Source organism: Falco punctatus, assembly GCF_963210335.1.
Source record: "Falco punctatus genome assembly, chromosome: 4".
NCBI classification, from domain to species: Eukaryota; Metazoa; Chordata; class Aves; order Falconiformes; family Falconidae; genus Falco; species Falco punctatus.
In genome coordinates, this window is record NC_137583.1 from 74,101,546 (window position 1) to 74,124,178 (window position 22,633).

The window sequence follows — 22,633 nt, forward strand, 5'->3', positions numbered from 1 at the left end:
GACTATTTAATATGTAGCAACTAAACTTCGTGAGAGAGATAGGATCTTGCAGGCAGATTAACTTGAAATAAAGATTCTAAAGTACCAGTTGTTTTCTCTAGGTTTTGGAGTTTTGAGAGAAATCAGAGATTATTATTTGTTTTACAACAACTGCATCCTCAGCTAACATGAACCCATCTTCTTGCCCTCTGGAAGCTCTGCTGCTTCCCCCCCGCCCCAGTAGCAAAAACAGTTAGCCTTTTTATGTCCTTCCTCAAAGCCCAAATACTGAGTAACAGGCCAGGGTGTGTTATACTGTGTCTTGTTGCCTGAGGAAATAGTCTCATTGTTTCAGCCTCATTCTTCCCTGCCTTTATTGGACTACTTGTATGTCCTGTCTCAATTAAATCTGACAACCATTTGTTGTTTAATGGTTGACTTGAGATCTTAACTCATACAGAGTAAGAATACATTCCTGTTTTGAAGTCCTGATAATAACCTGCTCTCTTTCTTGGACACAAATGGCTTTCTGAAATCTCTGTGAGGGAAGCGTGTGCCTTTATGATGCTGTGATTTCTGTCAGATAAATAAGATTTTGGATCAAGCTATGCCTGATGACTTTTTTTTTTTTTAAATAAGTTCCGTCTGACAGTTACAACCTTTCACCCCTCAGTGGGGTTAGTAAACCTGGTTGCAACAGTGACAAGGACAGTTTGTTTTGAACATTCATTTTAAACAGCCTCAAATCTGATGATGGGTGTAATTTTGCATTTATTTGCATTTCTTTTCCACACACCTACTGCTGCCTTTCTTGGAATTTCTGGGAGCATAGAAATTCTGGCAGAAGTACAGAAAAAGGAAAACTATTTCAGCAAGCGTATCACTGAGAAAATGTCATCCAGTTACCAGCATAAGCAAAATTTCCTGTTCAGCTGGGGAGGTCTGTGCCTTGCCTAGAGGAACTGAGGACAGATGCGTATCCAGAGAGAACAAAATTAAATTCTGTGAGTTGTTAGAGCTACTTGTTATGTGTTATGGATGCATGAATTCATGAGCATGGTGTTAATTTCCTTGTAAGGAGTAAAATATTTTTTATTCAGATTTGTTCTACTAAGTTTATGCTCTATGGACTATGCTGGAATGAAGCATAAAGTGTTAACCAGATTTTTCTTAATTATTTTTTTGATGTGGATTTAGGAAAACATAATCAATGCAGAAGGAGCATACTGTAGTGGGGGCTCTGATTTCAGGTCGGGATGGTTAAGCTGTGCCTGTTGTCATAGGACAGGCACCATTTTATTTGAAGACACTGAGACTAAAGCAGGGGGGTGCAGAAGTTGGCTGTACCTGTTAGTGCATTGGCAAGCCAAGAACAGGAGCCAGGTTTCTGCATTGGTAGGACTGAGCCAGTTGCTAATCCAGATTCCGTTTTCCCCTACTCTGGGGCTGCATGTGCATTTATGTGGAAACAGTCATACCTGGAATGGTGCTACAAGCCTGTCTGTTGAGAAACACATCTCTACCTTCCCTCTGCCTGTGAGTGCCAGCTTCTTTGTGCACAGGCAATAGCAACTCTTTCTTTCCAGAGACTGCTTTTCTGAAAACGTTCTTGGTCTCCTGCTGGCGTACATCTCACTGCCACGATCCTCATCACTCACTGGAGTTCAAAGAGAATGCAAAGTTAGAACATATAGTTACAATCAGCCTGTAAAAACAGAACCCCCAAAACTGAACGGGTGAACAAGCTGTCCCCTTTTTCACTCGCACTCTGCATAACAGCAGCAAGCTGGCTGTAGGCTGAGCACTGTGCTTTTTCCTACCCTCAAAAAAACTAACCTGTTCAGTCTCCAGTGCCTCTGTCTCCAAACCTTCTCCCTGTTTTTCTACACACATCCCTTCACTGTGAGCACCCCACACTAGGTGCTGCAGAGCTGATCTTTCCAGCACCCGGAGGACAGAAGAAGCCCTCCATGCCCCCAGTCCTTCACTTTGCAGTTTGGCAAGTCAGCGGGGCTTTTTCATGACTACTGTGTAATCTTTAATTTGAGCAACTATGATTTTTTGTGCTGATGGAAGAGGGTTGGGTTCTTAGAGAAGCCTTGAAAAACTCCAGCTGTATGAAGCCACTGTATTGCACCCCACTTATTTATCAACCCTAACTAAAACAGCCTACAAGATCTACTTTCTCTGCCCTCTTGCTATGAGTATTAGAGACATTTGGTACTATGCCAGTGACACAAAGATCTATTTCAAAAACTGCTAGAAAATCTATACCACAAAGTGTTTCCACAGCCATTTCCTTTATTAGCAGCTTTATCCCATCTCTGCTGTGCTGATCTGGGAGTCAGATGTCCTCACCTCTCAAATAACAGTAATGGATAGTAGTCCCTAATCCCATAATTGAATATCACCCTTGTACATCAGTGAGAAAAATTCATCTACCACCACTTGCTCATGTAAGATGAGATACGTGTGTAAAACTATATACCAGCACTCTAACTCCTCTTCTCCTCCCACTGTACCTTACTTATCAGGAAATTAGCATCCAATTGTAAGTTTAACTGTCTCTGGTATGCAGAGGCTTATTTAGTCTAAAATAAAACATGAGTCCATATTTCTGCTTTATCCTCATGACTTCATCTAAAGCAGAACTAACGAGCTGTGGACTAAAGTCACCATCCTGTGCCTGTGGGTTCACTGGGATGTTGGACTCTTGGAGCCCAGATCATCTTTTCATTCTGTTTATCGCCTGGCCCCTAACCTAGGGCTCAGTACGATGCTGAAATAAAAAATAATAGGCTAAATGTTTCTATCTTTACAAGAAAAATTGTATTTATGCGTACAAGAGACCAGGGACCCATTCGTAAGGAATAACTTGACTTGGCAGCTGTTTTTGGTGTGGGCTGATGAGATTAATCTGTCGTCTTGCTCTCAGAATGTAATAGAAGCTGTTAACTGATTGAGCACTGAGTAAGTACTTTTTCCAGTCTCAGAAAAAGTTATCTCACAGTTCAAGGCCACTCTCTCATTGACAAGCAGCAGGAACTAAATACAAACTCCAGGGAGAAGAGGCCAAAAGGACCCTCCAGCATCCCCACCTGTCAAGAAGGCCATCTGTACTTCAGGCTGCAGTTCAGTTTGAGCTACAGATGGAAGTTCTGCCTTTCACAGAGAGTCAGGATTGGGGGGGGGGAGGCAGCTATCTGGGTTTGGGAAGTCCAGTGGTCACATTTTTCTCTGACTTTTTGAGGAAGGATACAAATCCTCTGAACTGAAACTCTGACTATGGATGAAGCATGGATGTAAGTGAAGAAACAGATGAAATATGAGGTCATTTTATTTGGCAAGTGCAAAGTTGTTCTAGGAATGCACAGCCTTCAGCTGCTTCAAGATTCAAGAAAGGCTTTTCAGGTTTTTTTATCTTTCCTTTACTTCATTTTTACATGCTAGGTGACGATGCAATGAAATTAAGTGGCTACCCTAAGCAGTGCTGCTGTTAAATTCCCAACAATTCACCCTTACTGTAATTAAACTAAACCTCAGTGATACCAGTAGGCTCTGGTCAAACCAATGTAGCAACTTCTCTCCACTGGATCTTGTTGTAGTAACTTGAAATGGCACGGGAAATTCAGAAATTCTACTTTCCTCCTACTTTCCCTGTGATTGCATAGACAATATTGAAAATCCATGTGTTCCTGGCCTTAATTTTAAAAAATATTACCAAAAAATAGTATTAGAAACATTGACAAAAGTGAGTAGCTACACTAGCAAACGTACAATGAGATTATTTAAAAGGGGGGAAAAAAGCAAATGAATGATATTAATAAAATTGAGTAAGCATGTGTCATGCACCTGCAGCTTACACTTTGATGTGGAACACTTACCATTTCTCCACTGCGTAGATCATAAAAATCTCTCAAGCAGCTGCACAGTGCTCTCTCCACAGCCACTGCTACCAGCAAGAGCCACAATTTGTCCTTTTCTACGTTAATGTTCAAGCTGCAGAGCACTTTGGCCTCTGGTCAGGTTGTGTAGGTAAACACCACAGCATTGAATGTAATGTTTCCACCAAACATTTTCTGATTGAAACAGTAGAGATAGGTCAATTTTTTAGGCTAATGTAACAGATCATAAAAGACTATGAAGAGCATTCATAAAAGAGATCAGTGGGAATTTTTCCAAAGGATCAGACTTAATTTTTTCCCCAGGAATTAATATGTAGTGGGAACCTATTATGAAAACGCAAATTCTCTCCTAAATGTTCTACTCTGCACACATATTTTAATGAAAATTCTGTTCTGTAAGCACAAATTCTGACAGCTTCTCTTACACCATCTGTTAAACAAGCTTACTTTTTCAAAAGTAACAATAACTCTTAAGTGGCTGACTTCTGTCTGCTTTGCAATGATCTCATTCAGATTCTTGGCATGTTCTTTGCTGATTTTTTTTCATTTTTGTCCTTTTAAGAATACCGAAAATAATGTATTATTTTTGATCTGTGCACAGAATCAATCCTTCTACTTAAAGATCTTTTCTAATTAATTTACTATAAAATGTAACATGATATATGTAATAGGATATATGCCTACACAAGAAGAAAGACATTTCATATGAATGAGTATATATAAAATGTAAATATAAACATATGCAATGACCAATCAACATAACAGCTCAAATGTATGATAGTTCATCAGCCTTCACAGTTATTTTTCTTTAGTGTGTGTGTATGTGTATATATATATATATATGCACATCTCTACACATACATACACATAAAAAATGCAAGGTTTGTAACATATATGTGATAGCTGTCTGGAATGTTTTGTCCTCTTTGTTATATAACAGGCCAGATGCACCCACATGTTCATATACATTGTTGATTACTAAAGTATGCGACAATCTATTATGGACAAGTTGCAAATAAGTTATCCCTCAAAAATTTCTGGTGAAATACTAGAGGCCTAGTTATATGTTCAAGATCCATGCTCAGGTAGCTTCATGCAAGCAAATCTTGAAAAATTATCTCTGCTGCATCAACCCTATTTCCACTAGCTCTTAAAGATATTTCACCAAGAGACAGGAGAGGTTTTGGCAGGAGAAGATACAAAGCAAAGCTTAACTCCCGTTTGGTTGGAAGAGTCAGATGTGAAAGGCCTCACACGGTACTCGTTCTCAGTAGCTATGATGTGGGCGGGAGAAAAAAAAAAAAAGGAGAAAATCAGGCTTGAAATAAATTGGAGGGGCATGCTGTGCTGTGCATAATACTGTGCTTACTTACAGGCTTCTCTCCTTCCTCTGTGCAGGAGGATGCTCTTTCAAACAGCATGAACAAACAAGCAGCCGACATTTTGGCTTTGGCATAGCCTGGAGTGAAAGAAGTGTGTTGTCTTAATGCCATTGCACCAAATACAACAGCTGAAAAACTCTGTAAAGATAAGGAGAAAAAGATATTGACATTGATGTGGCAAAGGCAAGAAAAGCTTTTATGGGCCAATTAGGGGTTTCTGATAACTACTCGTTAAGAAAGCCGAGATAGGATATGAACTGTCTACTGCAAACTCAGTGACTGTTTTCCTTGCTGAGAGAATCTGTAATTTGTGTGTAGGAAAGAAAGCAGCACTCGAGGCTTCTCCTCCTTGCCTACTTGTCTGGAGTTATTAGACATGAATGTTTTTTGTTTCTGTTATTAATTCATGAGGTGTGGTAGGGTGTATAGTTCCTTGCAGCTCAGTTTCTTCATCTATAAAACTGAAGTTATTAGCTGTGGAGCAGTCTGAGGATTACAGAGAAATTTGCCATTCCACATTTCCTTTGAGGGGCCCAGTGTTCCAGGCACAATAAAATCTTTGAGCTCAGGAGAAAAAGGAAAAAGGCAAATGGGAGATGAGAAAGAGGCATGAAATCCGGGAAGAGCAAAGAGCAGTAGGAGAGGAGGTACGCAAGAAGGGATTCACTTGAACACACAGGGGAAGGGAGGGAATGCTGGTATTTGAGGAAGGGTTGGTCTAATCAGGGTAAGAAGCAGCTTTAGCTTCAGCAGCAATTTTTGCCAGGCAAGACTGGCAAGTGCTGAAAGCAAGCACGGAACGTGCGTGGGAGACAAGGTGGCTGTTGGCAAATGCAGACAGGGATTTCAGCTGCAGGGAGAAGAACAAAAGACAAGGTTAGATACTGGAGATAGGGAGAGAGGAAAGAGAAGGTTGGAAAGGTGCCAGTTGGTGGGAACAATTCACTGGAAACACTTGGAGAAGTTTTTTTCAGTTCTGGTTGGGCATTTTTCAGATTGGGTGTTTGCTGAATCTTTCTCCTACTCTCCACTTCTCTTGTCCCAGGGCTTATAATTTCCTCACCTCAGTTTTGCTGGTGACTTGCTCCACTTACCTTTTAAGCTGTCCACCTACGCTCCCTACAGCTTAAGACATGTGATTCTATCATTAAAGAAACCTTGTTGGCCATGAAAACAAGGAATGGCTTTGCTTTGCCTGTCTTCATGTTGCCTTCCTTTTACCCTGATTACAAGGGAAATTGTATGTAGGTAGCTAAACACAGTCTAAAAGCATCAGTTATTTTGGATTTGTAATGGTGTAAGGAAAGAAAGGGAATGTAAGGGTGAAGAATGGAAGACAGAAGCCTTATTAATTTTTTCAGTTCTATACTTCATGCTACCTATAGGAAAATCAAACATTGTCCCACATGGACAAAAAAGAACCCCAAAAACTTTAAAAAGCACATCTTTAAACTGTATATGTGCATTTCTTCCTAGACAGGCACCAAACCTAAAACACCCAGCATAATTAAAGTACATAATAGCTTGTGTAAAGGCTAAAGAAATCCAAAGATTCATAGAATCATGGAATGGTTTGGGTTGGAAGGGACCTTAAAGATCACCTAGTTCCAACCCCCTGCCATGGGCAGGGACACCTTCCACTGCATCAGGTTGCTCAAAGCCCCATCCAGCCTGGCCTTGAACACTTCCAGGGATGGGACATCCACAGCTTCTCTGGGCAACTTGTTGCAGTGTCTCGCCACCCTCACGGTAAAGAATTTCTTCCCAATATCTAATCTAAACCGACCCTCTTTTAGTTTAAGACCATCCCCCCTTGTGCTATCACTACATGCCCTTGTAAGAAGGGCTGTCTTGTAGGCCCCCTTTAGGTACCGGACGGCTGCTGTAAGATCTCCCCAGAGCCTTCTCTTCTCTAGGTTGAACAACCACAACTCTCAGCCTGTCCTTAAAGTAGACGTGCTCCAGCCCTCTGATCATCTTTGTGGCCCTCCTCTGGACTCACTTCAACAGGTCTATGTCCTTTTGATGTTGGGGGCCCCAGAGCTGAATGCAGTACTCCAGGTGGGGTCCCATGAAAGTGAAATAGAGGGGGAGAATCACCTCCCTCAGCCTGCCGGTCACGCTTCTTTTGATGCGGCCCAGGATATGGTTGACTTTCTGGGCTGCAAGCGCACATCGTTGGGCTGTGTTGAGCTTCTCATCAACCAACACCCCCAAGTCCTTCTTTTCAGGGCTGCTCTCAATCCCTTCTCCACCGAGCCAGCATTCGTGCTTGGGATTGCCCTGACTCATGTGCAGGACCTTGCACTTGGCCTTGTTGAGCTTCATGAGGTTCACATGGCCCCAGCTCTCTAGCCTGTCAAGGTTCCTCTGGATGGCGTCCCTTCCCTCCAGTGTGTGGACTGCACCACACGGCTTGGTGGTGTCGGCAAACTTGCTGAGGGTGCACTCAATCCCAGTGTCCATGTTGCCGACAAAAAAGATGTTAACTGGCGCTGGTCCCAATAAGAACCCCTGAGGAACACCACTCATTACTGGTCTCCACTTGGACATCAAGCTGCTGACTGCAACTCTTTGAGTACAACATCCAGCCAATTCCTTAGCCTCCAAATGGTCCGTCCATCAAATCCATGCCTCTCCAATTTAGAGACAAGGACGTCTTGCAGGACAGTGTCAAATGCTTGGCCCAAGTCCAGGTAGATGGTGTTAGTTGCTTTTCCTTTATCCAGCTGTGCTGTAACCCCACCATAGAAGGCCACCAAACTCCTCAGGCACACTTTGCCCTTAGTGAAGCCATGTTGGCTGTCACCAGTCACCACCTTATTTTGTATGTGCCTTAGCACAGTTTCCAGGAGGATCTGCTCCATGATCTTGCTGGGTGCAGAAGTGAGACTGACTTGTCTGTAGTTCCACAGATCTTCCTTTTTTCCCCTGTTTTAGAAATGGGAATTATGTTTCCCCTTTTCCATTCAGTGGGAACTTCACCGGACTGTCATGACTTCTCAAATATGACGGGTAGCGGCTTAGCCACTTCATCTGTCAGTTCCTGCAGATGCCCCTCATCAGGTCCCATGGACCTGTGCACCTTCAAGTCCCTTAGGTGATCTCCAGCCTGATCTCCTACAGTGAGCAGTTCTACATTCTCCCATTGCTGCCTTTACCTTCTGCAGCTCGGGCGGTGTGGCTGGAGCACTTGCCAGTGAAGATGAGGTAAAAAAGTTGTTGAGTACCTCAGCCTTCTCCATATCCCAGGTAACCAGGTCTGCCATTTCCTTCCAGAGAGGACTTACATTTCCCTAGTCTTCCTTTTATCACTGACGTACCTATAGAAGTTTTTGCCCTTGATGTCCCTGGCCAGATTTAATTCTGTCAGGGCTTTAGCTTTCCTAACCTGATCCCTGGCGGCTCGGACAGTTTCTCTGTATTCCTCCCAGGCTCCCTGTCCTTCCTGCCACCCTCTGTAGGCTTCCTTTTTGTGTCTGGCCTTGTCCAGGAGCTCCTTGATCATCCATGCAGGCCTCCTGGCATTTTTGCCTGACTTTGTCTTTGTTGGGATGCCTCGCTCCTGAGCATGGAGGAGGTGATCCTTGAATATTAACCAGCTTTCCTGGGCCCCTCTTCCCTCCAGGGCTTTATCCCATGGTACTCTACCAAGCAGATCCCTGAAGAGGCCAAAGTCAGCTCTCATGAAGTCCAGGGCAGTGAGCTTGCTGTGTGCCCTCCTCACTGTCCTAAGGATCTTGAAATGTTGGAACATTTCATGGTCACTGCAGCAAGGCTGCCCTTGAGCTTCACATTCCACAGCAGCCCCTCCTTGTTGGTGAGAACCAGGTCCAACATAGTACCTGCCCTTGCTGGCTCCTCTGTCACTTGGAGAAGGAAGTTATTACCAAAGCAATCCAGGAACCTCCTGTAGGCCTTTACAGTATTTCTGTTACAGAAAAAAACACATAATCATGATCATATTGTATATTCATTTGTAGCAATCAAGAATGTGAAAAGTATCCTGTAATTCAAAGGAGTCCTTACTATTTAAACGTAAAATAATCTCCAGCTCTTTGTAAGATCCTAACCTAAGATACCATTATTCCTCTATGCTTCAGTTTCCTCTCTGTCTGCAAAAAGCACTGAGACTATTGGGACAGAATAAGAAACTGCTCTAAGAATTTGATCATGTATAATTTGTATTGTTTTCACCTCATACATTCATTAAAATATTTTCAAAATTATAATACAGTTGCAATTCAAAATTTTAACTGACACATGAAACAAATCAAGAACTTTACAATTGCTATGAAGCATAAATCAACAGAAAAAAACCCCCACACCTTTGTGTTTTATCTTACATTGAATCAAAGCAAGTGAAAATTCAAGAGGTTTCACATGATCTTCAATACTACTTCGATAAAACAGCAGAGTGAACAAATACAGAAACTGCTATGCAGGTCCACTTTCTGGTTCCTTCCTTGGTAAAATACAACTGATCTTTATAGGAATCTTACCTAAACGTACAGGTAAACACTGCCTTTGGTTTGTTAAACAATAGATTCCCTCAGAAGAAAGGGCTTGTGATTATAAGAATTAATAAAGCCTTCCATTTCCAGAATTGCGGCAGCCAGTAACAATATCAGGGAGATATTTTTTTTGGGGAAAAAAAAAAAAAGTAATTCAGAAGATTACCTAAACTGTCGAGAGCATTAGCTTCAAGGGAAAGATCATCTTTAACTTCTATGTCAGAGCTGAGTTTGGAATGAAAGATTTTATGATGCACTGACAAAAATAAATTATGATTCAGTTTATTGGTGTTAATTAAGCTTGCGGACTTTGTCCATACATAAACTCAAATTTTCTGTCCTGAGTCAAAGTAACAACAGTTTGAATATTTTGTATGGCTTCTGAAGCAATCTGCATTGGATAACAGATATTCATCAGCAGAAAAACAAGATTATGTGGAAATTTTTTAATATAATCGAGTAAGTAGAATAACTGCAATAGAAGTATGTCTACAACACTGTTGAAAGCATAGTTGCAACATTTGTAGATATGCTGCTGTTACATATATACAATTACTGTGGATTATAGCAGTGAAGTTGAGACAGCATACATTTCAGCACAAACCAGCAATAGGAGTTTTTCTTCCAGTGGGCTTGTGTAACCTGTCACCAGGATGATGCCATGCAGCTGTCATCACTGCAGGAGCCCAGTCAGGATAAACGGAACAAGCCTACATCACCTGCAAAAGCATTTGGAACTGCAGGGTAAACATATGTCCAAACAACTAGTGATTGTGAGCTCACCCAGAAATAAATGATCTTTCCCAGTGTGTATTCTCAGCATTTTTGGGAAATCAGCAGTCTTTCAAAGCTCCTAAAGGAGAAAATCAAAACTACTGGCCATTCCTAAAAATGTAGAGACAGATTCTCCTGGCCCATATGGCAGCTTGGCATCTAATTCCTATTAATTTTCTATCTTTGAAAATCTTCCTGTTTTGCCACAGAAGAAAAAATAGTAAAAGTTTTCCAAAACCATTAATCATGCTAGGTACCCAGTCCTGACTGAAAACCAGTAGAAGCTCATACCTTAATTTTTCTTAATGCTCCCCAAATATTAAGGGGATTTACTTGTAGTTAATTATATCATCAGCAAATCTTTTAATAACAATAGCTGATTTAGCCTTGGCCAAGAATCGGTCAAATCAAAACTCAAAATGTAAAGCATCTTGGAAAGTGATTTTTTAAAGTATATTCTTGGAGCACTATACTCATTCAAGCTCATAATTTAGTTCCAATGTACTCATTTTACGGGAGAAGAAAATTTAAAATTATCCACTGTCGAGAAAGTCACCTAGGACCTGGGACTTGAGCTCAATTCTTTCTCACATATTGTCACCCACGAGATTTGTACGCTGTGGAACCCCACTACCTTCACAGAAGTCCTCACAGTGTCTGTACTGCTCCAAATCACATGCTCGCAGATTGTGCCAGGAGCTAATTGACTCCATTAAGTATGTGTATGATGAATTCTGCTGCTCATAAAGAAGGCATGAGATACGTTTACCCTCTTTTAGCTATGTTGTTTCTGCACTACCTTTTAATGAGAGTAATTTATTTTTATCTCTGGTGTGTGAAGACGGCGTTTCTCCACAGGCAATTTTCCAAGAAGAACCACTCTTGTAAATGGAAGAGTAGATTTTCACCTAGAGCTAAAAATAGATGCCTAGGGCTTGTTTTCCTTCAGGTGTGCTTGATATGTTGAGAGTGAAACATTTTGCTGAATTGCTATGGAAGTACATATGTTTTAAATTTTACCAGAAACTGGGGATCTGCAAAAAATTGTTTTGATTAATATAGTCTGCCAAAACCAGACATTCAAATCATCACATAACAATCATGCAACTGTTCTTACAAGTAGTCTCCAAGGAATTTGGCATGAGATAATGATAATCAGCTGTAAACAACTTGACTATGAGATATCTTTGAAATATTTCAGTGCATAATGCACTCAATAGGGTTACCTGTTCGGCAAAACTTTATGACAGTATTTTGAATTTTATCTTGATTACCTTATCATGTAAAGAAGAACAGGTTTCTTATTTTCAACACATATAGTCTTTTAAAAATTAGTATCTTTTAACTTCTTATTTTAATGTGTAACCAAACACCTTTAAGCTTGGGAATTATCAGCCTTCGCTGTAAATGTAGAAAATAGCTTGGAAGCAAACATGAATCTCAGCCTCCAACTCAGTAAGAAAAAGGCAAAGCCCAGCAGCTCTAAACAAAAAGAGCTAACCTCCAAAACCTAAACTATACCCATGCATTTAGCAGACCCTTCTTTCCACATCATTACTTCTATACAATAAGAAGAATAAATGCTTAGAAAATCTACAAATAAAAACCACAACAGACTAAGTAACATGAGGGGTAAGATATTGAAATAATTAAATAACGTGGAAAACCTAACATAACTGCATGTAAATGTTATCTGGCTCCCCTACAAAGACAAACATCATGTTTCCTTTATGCCTGTATTACTGATAAGAGTAGTTTTATAGACAGATAATTTTTTTCTCTGCACAGCTACTTTAAATACACTTTGAGGCTGAGAAGCTTTACAGTTTCCTCACAACCTTTAATGAATTTGCAAGGTTGTTTTGGACTGTTTGTTTTTCCTAACAGCCAACCTGTGGGCTCACAGAGGTTTCCAAGTTTCGCTCCTGGTCATTGCATTACCCTCTCTTGCCTTTTCCCAACCACTCCTATCAGCCAAGGCTGGTAAGTAGCCAGTGCAATCATTATATGATCTGCAGAGAGACATGGAAAATAACAACAATTTTAGCCAGGTCATACAATGTTTGCACTGGATATTTATTTCAGATGTTGTTGGGTCTTGTGAGACTTGGTGTCATTGTTTAACCCCATCTGGCAGCCAAGCCCCACACAGCCGCTTGCTCACTTCCCCTGCACCAGGGTGGTGGAGAGAATCAGAGGAGTGAAACTGACAAAACACATGGGTTGAGACAAAGACAGTTTAACAGGTAAAGCAAAAGCCGCGCACGCAAACAAAGCAAAACTAGGAATTCATTCACCACTTCCCACGGGCAGGCAGGGGTTCAGCCATCCCCAGGAAAGCCGGGCTTCACCACCAGTTAATGGTTACTTGGGAAGAGAAACACCAACATTCTGGACATCCCACCCTCCTTCCTTCTTCTTTCCTCAGCTTATATACTCGGTATGACATTCTATGGGATGGAATGTCCCTTTGTTTAGGCCAGCTGTCCTGGCTGTGTCCCCTCCTGATTTCACATGCCCCTCCAGCCCTCTTGCTGGCAGGTCCTGAGAAACTGAAATGTCCCTGGCTTAGTATAAACGTTACTTTGCAAAAATTACTGAGCTAAAACCCTCAGTATGACATCAACATTGTTCTCACACCAAATCCAAAACACAGCACTACGCCAGCTACTAAGAGAATTACCTCTATCTCAGCTGAAACCAGGACACTTGGTTAAATTCAAACATTGTAAGCCTCAGCTGAAAACTGTTGTAGGATTCATGATAAATAAAGTATGAGTTCATTCCTTTGAATTCTCTTAACTGTTGCATTTTCACTGGATTTATAGATTTATACCAAAATGCCTGGTAGGCAAAACCAAGTAGAATTCCCTTTTTATTTTAGCTTGAAAGGGCTAGGAGTAAACACCCCAAACCATTTTCTAATCAGCCCAGAGGCACAGGAACGCCTCTGAGAAACTTTCCTAACGTAGATCATGGAAAGAGAGAACAAGATCTGCTATGCCCAGACTCCTCTGCACAACTGACCATAGCAATGAGAGGGACAGAAAGGAAGATCACACAGGTGCTGTTCTGCTTGGAATGTGTCAGTAACCCAGTCCCGACAAAACACAGTCTGTCCTGAGACAGCACATCTTGGGAAGTGACAAAACAATTCTCCTCAAAGTTATGAAATGAGGTTAACACCCTCCCTCTTTGCTGCCATGCTCACATTTTCCTCTGAAGGAGATTCCCAGGCTCCTGCTACCCTTCCCAGCTGAGAGGGGAAGGAATGAAAATCAGAGCAAGAAATTGCAGGGCATGGTCAGCTACACTGTCACCATAACGTTTTCAGGCATCTGTGTTACCGATGGTGTCTATACCATGCCTTTTTATACTAAGCCCACAGACAACTGCAAGCGGAGAGAAAGAGAAAGATAAATGACAGGTAAAAGAGAGGGTCTCTGAAAGGAAACAAGCTAGAAAGAAATGAAGGAAAGGAAAAAAAGCGGTGTGCTGGAAAAGTATAGGGAACCCGAATGCAGGCTTGGGACAGGCATAAGGGACCCAGGACACTTAAAATGCTTAGTATGCTCTGAATGTTACAAACTATTTGAGAACATAAATAAATAACTCACATTTTCAATTTTCAGCTTCATATTTGCTGTATCAGCATTTTGTCAGAGCAATGCAACAAAGTAGACTTTGACTCTTTGAGGAGTATATTCTTGATCCATCACCAATGTCCCTATTAAGCAACACTGTAGTGCAACATAAAACCAGATAAAAATGTCACTGAACCCACATTTCCTGTGATTTCCAGTTCCTTCTCTTTTTTTGCATGTCCAGCAAACATCTTCGTTTGAATCATTCCTGTTACGGCAATAATTGGCACCATGGCTAAAAGCAGACTAGTCAGCTGCCATCCATGGATCAACAACAAAACACTCCGAGTCCCAACATCAGCTACATTTTGGTCAATTAGTGTCAGTCTGGAAAAGAATAAAACCATTTTAAATTACTCTCTTCCTTATTTGAAAACTAGACAGGAAGTATTTGTTACCTAGACAATTGAGATCTGTTCACCAGAGGACATCTGAAAGTGCTTAATTTGGTCTAAATATTCTGTAGAATTGGATGCTTTATCTTTTGAAAAAATGTTCTATTGTACAAATTGTTCCATCAAGTCTTCTGTATCTTATCTAGTCTTCCTGCTCTCTTTCCATCTGTTCATTCAGACTTACAGTCCTTGTTTTCAGGTTTTGCCCAAGAAAACACAATGACCTTTCATAGATCTTGTATTTTTCATATGTAGAACCATGACTTCAAGCTTGCCAGGTCCCCTGAAGCATGCCATTTCCTAACTTGGAGTCTGAGATATGACTATTTTTTCTCTCTGATCACTTTTAACTTGAAGCATGTGGAAAACTGGGCTGCAATGAGAGCAACCCTCATTTTGAGGCATACACTTAAGCACTTTGTCAATATTTGTAACATTTAGTGTGGAAACACAATGCTGTCTAGACATCTAAGCAGGTTGGATAAATAATTTTAAATAAAAGGACTCCTTGGATGACTCATTTATACTAGTGATAACAGGACTGAACATTAGTATGAACTAAAAGCGAGGATGCATATGTATATAAAATACCTATCTTACCTAATATTAATTTTAATATTTAATATATTTATAAATATACATATTTTTATTTTTAGATATTAACATATTCAATAAATTATTTTTTCTGTGACACCAAAATAAATATTATTTAATAAATAAGATATTATTTAATAAATAGTAACAGCTTCCAGATCACTGTGTGTGCAGGATTTCTATCTATCAAATCAGTCTGGAACTTAATCCATACTAAACCAGATATGAAAAATACCAGTGCTTGTTATTTCCTTCACTTGTGAGGCACCATTAGCAAGTCTTGTAATTAATATTCCAGTGCTAATTTTAGCATCATCAAACCAGCTGTTCTACTGCATGAAACAGAGTTATTATAATCTTAAAAACTTTAGTGTGCACATCAGCTAATAGGTTACACAAAAGAACTTAATCACTTTGCATTACAATGGAATGAGACACACAATACAGTGTTCTTTCCATGTAACCATAAATGTAATAGACCTAAATGTTTATTAAACATATGGGAACACAAACCTCAAACCTAGGTTGTGTTAACAATCCATATAACCTTTTTGCAATAACAAACACACCACCAAATTATTTAATATTAACTGTAGCTTGACAATATTTTTTTGCATGTGAATTTAACATGTTTTTGACAATCAGATGCTTGCCAAATAGCAATACAAAGGCACCTGCCATTTAGGGACAATTACTTGGATGTATATTATATATCTGTAAAGACTAATATTATTTTTTCTCCTGTTACAAAACTAAAAATACATCTTAATTCTCTGTCACAAGTATTGTGAAATCTATAAGTCTGCTGTGAAGCACTTTGAAAGTCTGAGTGTTGCTGCAAAACCTCTGGTGTCTGAGAAGATGTGTAAAATGCTAGGCAGTGCTGGGAGATTACTCAAGGCTACCTGCGCCTCATCTGGAAGACTATTTTCAGGGAAAAAAATCTTATCAATCATATACTTTTGTATCTCATTAGCAATTCAGATAATTGGTCTGAGAGATAAGTAAATATAAACCACTTACTTGAAAACTAAAATGTCTGAATTACATGCAAAACATCTGTCTCACTTAAACCCAGGAAGTAAAAATAAAATACCTTTCCCTCATATTTGCCAAATATCAAACCCAAAAGATCATTATAATGAAACAATCTATGTATTTTTATTACTTTATACATACATAATTCTTAGCAGTATGGTATTTTTGTGTAATAACTTTGTAAGCTTACTGAAAGAACTTTTATATTCCCCATCATTAGTGTATAAATGCATAACCCTTAGAAATCAACAAACATGCTACATTTTGGTTTCTTGGTGTTCCGTTGAAGGTGAAGGATTATTTTTAAGTGTAGTAAAGTACTGTATTCTTAAATAAAGTAAGAAAAAAAGATTAAAAAAAAACAGTTTCAAGCTGGCTGGAGGTTCACATAGCCAGGTGTCTGCTTTGGTGTTACATGATATGGAGAATGCACCACGTGTTGTTGCTAATACACAAAACCCTCCCATGTCCCACTGCTGCAGTACCCGATACCTCAACATGATGGCAGGTGGATGCTGTTTTCACACCAGAAAAATTAACATAATGACATACTCAGATCATGAAAACCTCAGTTATCTTTAGGGTCTTTCAAGTCCTTCCTCCAGGGATCAGTTGAGATTCAGCATGATCTTAAAGACCTCACTTTCCTCCTGGGCTAGTCAAAAAATTCTCATGGGACCTTATTTCCAAGGAGGTAACCTATAATTGCTTCCAATATAAACCAGAAAGAAGAGGCATCTGGGTCTCCAGTGAAAGGGGTTAGTGAAAGGGAAGCTGTTGCAGCTCAGGTTGGCTCTTGGAACTTCTCAAAGAGGAAACGACCCTCTGTGGAGACCAGGAGAGCCTCACTCAGCTGTATGGGTTGAAGAAATGATGGTGTTACGTCTGTTTGGAAACTTCAGTTTCTAAATGGAGCTAAAGAAATCAGTGTGATGTCTTTATGTGTATGATCACAGTATGACTATTGAAATAAACACAAAGACAATTTACAGCATGTAAACAAACAAGCATTTCTAAAGCTCAAAAAAACCTAAATATATAATGCTTTTACCTGTCTCAGAATTGCTTTAAGACTGAAGCCTCATTGTAAGGATTTCTCCAGCTTTGCCAAATATGAAACCCTGTTTGAGAAAAAATTCACACCAGTACAAAGAAAGTGTTGCTTGCTTGAGAATGTAACTTCATTTTCTAACACCATAAGTTCAGGTTTACAGAAATTCTTTCAATAATGAAAAGTCTGCTCAGAAGCATTATCTCACAGCCAGCTCATCTTGTTGCTTTTGCATGGCTTTGCGTCACATCATATCTTCTAAGCAGGTTGGTATTGAATTTAAAAGAATTGCTTCTTACTCATTGCTGAATATGATCTCGTTTAGGTCATTATCCAGCTTGATAATTATATCTTCATTTTCAGGAATTTATTTGCTAACACAGCCATTTTAGACAATAGATAGCAAAACATTTAGACAAAAATAGTAATTATTCTCTATTCAAGATGTGTTTGAGATATACGACTAATTACCCCATTTTACTATTGTTCTATAATCAAAAGAATTAGCTTGCTATTTAGGCTATTCACATATGTAAGTAATATGGTTTCATAATATTACTCAAATAAACTATTTGAAGTATCACAACAAAAAATTAGTTTTACCTTCAGGGGGAAAGACTGTTTCAACAGAACTCCTGTGTGATTTTGTCAGTTTATGAGTTTTTAAGCAGACACGTAGGCTGTCTTCACATATTTTGTTAAAAAGTTACTCCCTCTAAAGCAGGATCACGTTTCTTTCTTATGCCATTAGTTATGGAAAACACATGCAGGTAGGAATACAGAGACACTCACAAGCTGAACAGCTTTTATATCAAGTTCATCATCCTGTATTCTGAACCTTTTTATAAGTTTACAAAGTGGATTCTCTTTTCTGTCCAGTCAGTATCGATCCCTTCCGTGCTTCCTCTGGACAGCTGGTGTATTACCTTCTTCCTGTAACTGATCATCAGTTCCGGATGTCTGAAATGAAACAGTGTGATGCTAAAAATAGTTTACAGACTTCCAGAGGGACCTTGACAGGCTAGAGAGGTGGGCCCATGCAAACCTCATGAAATTCAACAAGGCCACATGCATGGTCCTGCACATGAGTCAGGGCAACTCAACATGGATATGGGCTGGGAAATGAATGGATTGAGAGAAGCCCTGCAGAGAAGGACTTGAGGGTATTGCTGGATGAAAGACTTAATATGAGCCAGCAACGTGTGCTTGCAGCCCAGAAAGCCAAGCATGTCCTGGGCTGTGTCAAAAGAAGCATGACCAGCAGGTCAAGGGGTGTGATTCTCCCCCTCTACTCTGCTCTCAGGAGACCTCACCTGGAGGACATGGACCTGTTGGAGCAGGTCCAGAGCAGGGCCACAAAGATGATCCAAAGGCTGGAGCACCTCCCATAAGAGGACAGGCTGAGAGAGACGGGGCTGTTCAGCCTGGAGGAGGGAAGACTCTGGGGAGATCTTACAGCTGCCTTTCAGTACCTGAAGAAAGCTGGAGAAGGACATTTTACAAGGGCATGTAGTGATAGGATGAGGGGGAATGGCTTTAAAGTGAAAGACAGTGGACTTAAATTAGATTTTAGGAAGAAATTCTTTACTGTGAGGGTGCTGAGACACTGGCACAGGTTGCCCAGAGAAATTGTAGATGCTTCAACCCTGGAAGCGTTCAAGGCCAGGTTGGATGGGACTTCGAGCAACTTGATCTAGTGGAAGGCGTCCCTACCACGGCAGGGGGTGTGGACCTAGATGAACTTTAAGGTCCCTTCCAACCCAAACCATTCCATGATTCTATATTATCCTGTACTTTCAAATGATGATCAATTCTAAACAAAACCAACAACAACTCCTATTAAGTAAATGGAAGACTGATAAGAACTGAGCAATTTTACAAAGCCCAGTCAGGTACTGAAGTTTCATTAAGTCCTCTGTATACTCAGTGAAAAACTCCTGAATACACTAACACAAGGAGCAGGGGGAGGGGGGAAGTTTTAGCCACAGAGGGATTCTTCCTTATTTTTTGTCATGTTAAACTGTTCTGAAAACAAAAAGGAAAATTAACTAAGTTAACTGAAAAGACTCACCAGAAAGCCCTTTTATTTAAAATGTAAAAACTGTAAAAAATGGCCTTAGAGTAAAATATAATCAGTATGTCAACAAGAAGAACTTTCAACATTAAGAGGGAGCCATGAAGAACAGGAGCAAGACTTCCAGCTGCTCCAAAGTTAAGGCCTCAGAGAAATGACTTGAGAAGTTCATGAGATAGCTTCTATTCAAAACAGACCATGGCTGAATGACAAAACTTCAGGAGCCTGAGTCACTAAGGTGCTGGTGATTTGCAAAAGTACTTGCATAAGAGTTTTAAGTTTTCACAATGGGGGTGGGAGGCACTGGAGCAGTTGACTTGGAGGGTGTGGAGTCTCCATCCTTGGAGGTATTCCAAACACAACAGGATACAGCCCTCAGCAACCTGCTCCGACCTCAGAGTCTGCCCTGCATTCAACGGGGGTCAGACTAGATGAGCCACTGAGGTCTGCTCCAACCTGAGCTATTTAATAATTCTATGATTTGGAAAAATAGTCTGAGAAGCAGTTAACCTCAGAACTTCATTTTTGCCACAATCTTCATTTTTCCTTTCTCACATACTTGAGTTTTAATGTTGTACTTTTAAAGAAACTTGTTTGCTTAGAATTCCTGCAATTCACAACTTTGAATTAAAATTGCACATTTTACTTAATATTAATTTTTCTTAATATGAAGTTTAACACTCTTCAGGGAAGCCTTTTCACCCCCTAGGGTTTCTTTATTGAGAAAATGTTGCAATACTGGAGGTGCCTTTGGGAGCAATTCAATCCAGTTAGGTCAATAGCACACAATATTTCAAAAGCTACAAAAAATTTTCATGAAAAAACTACCTGCATATTAACAAGCATGTAGTAAATTCTATTCAGTTCTATTAATTCATTTTGAGTCCCTCGTTCTGTGATGACACCACTTTCAAGTGCATCTATAAGATCTGCATTTTGAACTGTTGAGAAATTATGAGCGATAACAAGTGTATTATGCCCTTTCCATACCTGGAAACAGCGTAACAATGGTTTCACGCTATCATTTTCAGGTACATATAATATTTCCCATCTTCATAATATAGTTGAACAAAATATTTTAACTGGAGTTTTTTCCTTAGAAATGGTGTTATAGTAAAGATCAAAATTGTCAACTGAGAAATTTTGAATTTCACAGTATCTTTCAGTTCCTCTGAGGTAAACTAAAGGAAAAACATAACTTAAATCAAATACCACAAAACATATTTTATTTGAAAATATAAATCAAGATACTCTGGTTTTTTTATGTCAGAGTATTCCTTCCCAAACTCAAATATCTAGAAGTTCTATTTTGAAACTCCCCCTTCCATAACTCCCAGGTTATATATCCAGTTTCCGCTGAGAAAAGACTGGCTACCATTAAGCATGTTACTGACAATTCTATTTCAGAGCATTTCACAAATATTAAAAATTAATCACTTAGCAACTTTACTTGCTCTAAATTACTTACTTGACTTCGCCGAAAAATGTTTCTCTTAAATGGTACTTAAAATCACACTTCCATTACCCATGTTGGGTTTTCGTCTTTTTAATTACTCACGTATAATAAAATAAATCCTAGAAGTATGTAGTTTGACATGACAAAGATATTTTTACAGGCACATTGTGACAGTGTGCACTTGGATAAATTGGTATTAATATCTAATGACCTAAAAAGTGAATCCAAGCTTTATATAATTCAGTTTAAAAATCTTCACTTAACATTTTGAACTGCTAGAATAATGGCTTAATAAATGTTTTACAATTAGGATATAAAAGAGAAAATGGTAATGTGTGGAATATTCTCAATGAATTTCCAGCTAAACCTGATACCTTAATATTGTCACATGATTTTAAGAACTGCAAATGACAGCCATTCGAACCATCCCATAAAAAATGGTATGCATTTTCTTGGTAGTCTGGAAACTTCACTGTGTTTGAGATGTTCTTATAAAGTTCAAGTCACATCAAAATGCAGAAGAAAATCAAGTTAAGGTCCTTCATTGTAAAAAGCAGAACACCCCATCCACAAAAACAGTAAAGAAAAGATTCAGCAGAGGTTTGGCAAAGCCTGTAGGGAAAAGTGGTCTGCTCTAGGTCTGATGTAAACCTTCCATAGGGGCACATACTTAGCACAGTGAGGAAAAGGTAGGCAAGAACAGGACAGATGAACGCTTGGCACAGAACAGCTGAGCTTTGTCTTGCTTAACATCAGCAATCAAAGGGAGTCTAGTCAGAGCAAGATTTTCTGGCATGCTCTGCCAGAAATGTCAACAGGGACATTCATCTTACCATATGACATATTTTAAAGATAGCTGGGGGAGGTGAGAAGCTAAGTAACTTGTTAAAGCTAGCTGTATAAATTTTGTATTGCAGCAGTCAGTAGGGATCCCAAAAAATCTCTCTCAATCAGCAGTTCTCTGCCCTCCTTTACAGGGCATAGGTCAGGAGAAAAATCCTTGCAAGTGCCAGCTAGTGTAGTTTTACAGAATAGAGGAAATTATCAGGAATTATGACTAGTAGACAAAGACTCTAACTCTTGCTGAAATTAGTGGCAATTAGTCACCCAAGTAAAAATCAGGACTAAAAGATCTTTGAAGATAAGAATGTGGATTCTGTTGTCTGACTCTTCCAGATACAACCCTGCACAGTGGGTAGAGTAAGGTACTTCTCCTGAGGCAGAACAGCGTATGGTGGAAAAATGTTTTCTAAATATCTTGTCCATAGGTAAGATGAAATGTTTATGCAATGGTGGGAATTCACCCAGAGCATAAGCATAGATGCACAGTGAGAGAGAAACAGAGGAGGGACAAACCAAACAAATATGATTGATTCAGCCCAAGGAATAGGTGGAAGTGTTTTGTAAAATGTTCATGCACTTGCTTAGAGCAGACAACAAGAAATAAAGGATTGACTATTCTTTTCAATTGTCTATGTGGTTTATAAGTTATGTCTAGACAGCAGTCAACATGTAGCAGCTCTTCTTGAAAAAAACCCTGAGCTGGTTTTGATATACTTTGCTGGGTGTTAATAAGAACATAGCAAACATAGATCCCCAAACCTGTTTGGAAATATTTAGATCTTAGTCCATGTTGAGGTTTCTACTGCTCTAAAGATGAAAGCTTGTTTGGGAAAGCCTGCTGCAGTTCACGCCTACCCATAAAATCATTAACTGAATTCCATGGGCACTTACAAAAACATTTCACTACTGATCGATCAATATGGAGCTTGTCCAGTACTGTCTGCACAACTGATTCAGTATCCTTCTGCTTGATGAGGGAACATC

The 22,633-nt window shown here is 39.7% G+C and overlaps 1 protein-coding gene across 1 annotated transcript in view; it reads right to left on the reverse strand.

Moving 5' to 3' along the window:
• Nucleotides 1–115: 115 nt before the first annotated feature.
• The window catches only part of LOC308062159 (ATP-dependent translocase ABCB1-like), a gene marked incomplete at its 5' end in the record, with an annotated part of 29,275 nt that continues 6,757 nt past the window's right edge, over nucleotides 116–22,633 (reverse strand). Inside the window, 1 exon segment of the mRNA XM_080383216.1 lies at nucleotides 116–22,631. Coding sequence (XP_080239342.1) covers nucleotides 22,449–22,631 — 183 coding nt within the window. The 3' untranslated portion in view covers nucleotides 116–22,448.